General features: G+C 50.6%; 1 protein-coding gene across 1 annotated transcript; it reads left to right on the forward strand.

The window, feature by feature from the left end:
* The first annotated feature begins 220 nt into the window (after positions 1 to 220).
* LOC128259659 (glucose-6-phosphate 1-dehydrogenase) lies at positions 221 to 2,294 on the forward strand. Its single transcript, XM_052992183.1, has one exon. The coding sequence runs from the start codon at positions 350 to 352 to the stop codon at positions 1,949 to 1,951; it is 1,602 nt and encodes a 533-aa protein (XP_052848143.1). The 5' UTR covers positions 221 to 349; the 3' UTR covers positions 1,952 to 2,294.
* Positions 2,295 to 3,451: the final 1,157 nt, after the last annotated feature.

The raw sequence follows: 3,451 nt of genomic DNA on the forward strand, positions 1-3,451 counted from the left end.
TCAAACAAGTGTGGGCATTCGAATTTTAGAATCGAGAGGCGGGCTGGACACTAAATTCTTATCATTTTATTGTGTAATTGTAATCTTAACACATAATGGAATATACTTTACCAGCCGCGAAAGATTGATAATATTACCTAACACAGAAATAGTTTTGTGCACTAATTTGTTTGCCTAAAAACTTGTGTGTGCAGTATCTGTTGTAAATTGATACCAGCAGTCTGTACTTCCTGGCAATATCTCTCATTCCTCTACTTAAAATTTTAACTAAAAATACTTTTGGCTAAATTTGTAACTAAAACTTCTTCATTTGGTTTCTCAAAATTAAATTTTAATTAAATTCTGCACAATGCTTCCCATCGATCCTCACAACGAGATGGCCTACTCCTTCGTCGTTTTCGGAGCCTCAGGTGTTTTGGCCAAGCAGAAGCTGTTTCCAGCGCTCTGGGCCCTCTACCGGGACCATCGTTTGCCGCAGGGCTTCAAGATATTCACCTTCTGCCGGAGTCACCTGCAGACGAAGACCTTGCGGCTGCAGGTGCTGCCCTACATGGACCTAGACAAGAGCCGGGACCCGAAGAAGTACAACCTCTTCTGGACGAACGTGCACTGTGTGCAGGGTGAGTACGACAGGCCGGAGCACTATGTGGCCCTCGGCGAGGCAATGGCTCGCCAGGAGGCGAAGCACGGCCAGGTGCAGGCGAACCGCATCTTCTACCTGGCCCTGCCGCCGGTCGTCTTCGACCAAGTGACCCTCAACGCCAGCCGCAAGTGCACCTCCTCCTCGGGCTGGACTAGGATCGTGGTGGAGAAGCCCTTTGGGCGGGACGACGTCTCCTACCGCGCCTTCCAGACCTCGCTGTGCAACAGCTTCCGGGAGTCGCAGATCTACCTGATGGACCACCTGCTCAGTCGCCAGGTGATGCAGAACTTCTTCGCGCTGCGCTACTCGAACCACCTGTGGGGCGAGACCCTGAACCACCGCCACGTGGCGGCGGTGATGATCTCGGTGAAGAGCGAGCTGTCGGTGTCGGCGGGACGCGCGGACTACTTCAACCACTTCGGCATCATCCGCGACCTGATGACCAACCACATGGTGCAGGTGCTGGCCATGCTGACCATGGACCAGCCGTACGCGAACACCGCCGACGACCTGCGTGCCGAGCGGCTGAAGGTCCTGCGCCAGGTGCTGACCCCCACCATGGCGGACGTGGTACTGGCCCAGTACCGCAACAACGGGCGCGAGGCGGACCCGGCCAAGTGCGGCTTCACGGAGCACAGCTACGTGCCGAAGGACTCCTTCACGCCCACCTTCGCCCTGGTGGTGCTGCGCATCAACAACCGCCGCTGGACCGGCGTGCCCTTCATCCTGCGGGCCGGCCAGGCCCTGAACGACACCAAGTCGGAGGTGCGCATCCAGTACAAGCCGGCGGACTGCGACGTCTTCCACGGCGAAAGCGCGGACGCGCGCAACGAACTCGTCCTGCGATCCTCGCCCACGGAGGAGCTCTTCATGCGCGTGCGCCTAAAGCGGCACGGCGAGGATCTCTGCCTGCGCGAAAGCGAGATCAACCTGCGTGTGGACGAACGTCGTGGACCCAGGGGCGTCGATGGCTATTGCGGCTCCCTGCTCAACGTCATCCAGGGCGACCAGACCCTCTTCATGCGCACCGACGAGCAGTGCGAGATCTGGCGCATATTTTCCCCCATCCTTAGCTCAATCGAATTCGACCGCCCCCGGCCGCTGCACTACGATTTCGGGTCCCGGGGACCGCTGCAGGCCTACCGCCAGGCGGAGCGTGCCGGCTTCGTCTTCTTCGCCTCGGACGAGTGGCACCAGAGCGAGGCGACGCTGGAGTACACGCTCAAGCGGAGCAAACAGCTCATCGGACCCCACACCGCACTCAGGCCGGTCCGGGAGCCCCGCTCGAAGCTCAGCTCCAAGTCTTAGGGCTGAAAGTGGGCTAATGAAATCTAGAGCGAAAGTTTTTTAATTAAGCAAGTGCTGAATGCAGAACTGCACCAGCTGGCCACCGCTTCACCTTGACCGCCCCACTAGCCTAGCCCTTTACTTAACAACACTTTTCCTCCAGTTCGGTGTTCTTGTGCACTGCACTTGCTGGCAATGTTTCTGGGTAGGATGTTGCCCCGGGGGTGTAGCAACACGCATGGCTTGGCCATTGTCCATTGGACTAAGGATTGCACGGAGCTGGTAAACAACAGCAGCCCTTGAATTCCCTAGGAAAGTTATGTCTTCTAATAATTGTACTTAGAACCCTTTGTCATGCGTAATAAAATTTGAAAATGTAGTTGAAAAAAATATATAAAAAGTTCTTCCTCCTATTTAGTTCTAGCTTTTCACAGTTAATTTTTTTTTAATATTATTAAAGATTATTTTCGAAAGACAACGTTAAGTTTTTAGTGGACTTTTGAAGTGATTTCAAAATCCAAGTGGTTTCTGTGTGCAAGTCCATATAACAAATATAAAAAGAAACGAAGAATAAATTTTATAGGCGCTAAATCAAATTAAGCTAAACTTTAAAAGGTTGGGATAGTGGAAGCGGACACCTCAATAAAAAGCGTTAGAATTTGCAGCTCTTTATGATTTAATGAAAAAAAAAAAGTTCTTTAAATGCCCGATTTGCTAATATACCGAACTGTTTTTAGTTCCGACATCCTTGTTTATTTAGTGGTTCTCTTGCCAGGCAGTTGGTCAGTTGCTGCTAAACTGGCCAGTTCCTCGCTTCGGGAAAAGTTTCCAATAACTATAGAGCAGTTGATGAAAAAAGTACACATATAAAAGTATACCCAAAGAGGAAGAGAAGAGTTCGCACTAGTGGGGAAAGTTACTTTGATTTCTTGAGCGCAACTTTGGCTAAGAAACTTTGAACTGCTCAATCACCAGACTTTGACTTCTTGTTTACCCCGTAAACTTTACTGCGGTCACTCGCTGATGATGATGATGATACCGCGCTGATTCAGCGAGTATTCGAATGTAAATTGGCTGCGGAAATGTCTTCCGAGGAACACAGTCTAATAAGGTAATGCACTAAGGGGCTAAACGGCATTGTTATCTTTGGCATACGTTAGCGTAAAAGATATTCGGGCCACGAAATCGGGGAGAAATTTCCCTCTTCCTTGTTGATTTTCCATGGCCTTTGTTGCTCTGTGCTGGTGCCGCCCACGCATATGCTTTGTGCTATTTTCCTTTCTCTCCGCTTGTTTTCCTCGCTTTTTGCTGGCTCCGCTTCCTTCGGCAGCGAAAAAGCCAAATAAAAAGATTTTTCTCCCCGGAAAGACTCCGACGCTGCGTCTGGGCCATGAAAATCATTAAAAACAATATTGTCGCTTTCAATTGGGATTGCCTCCGCAATTTATTTATTTTATTTGCCTTCCTCCTGCCGTTGGCGTTTCTTTCATGTGGGACTTCTGCCATTTTGCTTGGCTGTTT

The sequence above is a fragment of the Drosophila gunungcola genome, assembly GCF_025200985.1.
Source record: "Drosophila gunungcola strain Sukarami chromosome 3L unlocalized genomic scaffold, Dgunungcola_SK_2 000009F, whole genome shotgun sequence".
Classification (NCBI taxonomy): domain Eukaryota; kingdom Metazoa; phylum Arthropoda; class Insecta; order Diptera; family Drosophilidae; genus Drosophila; species Drosophila gunungcola.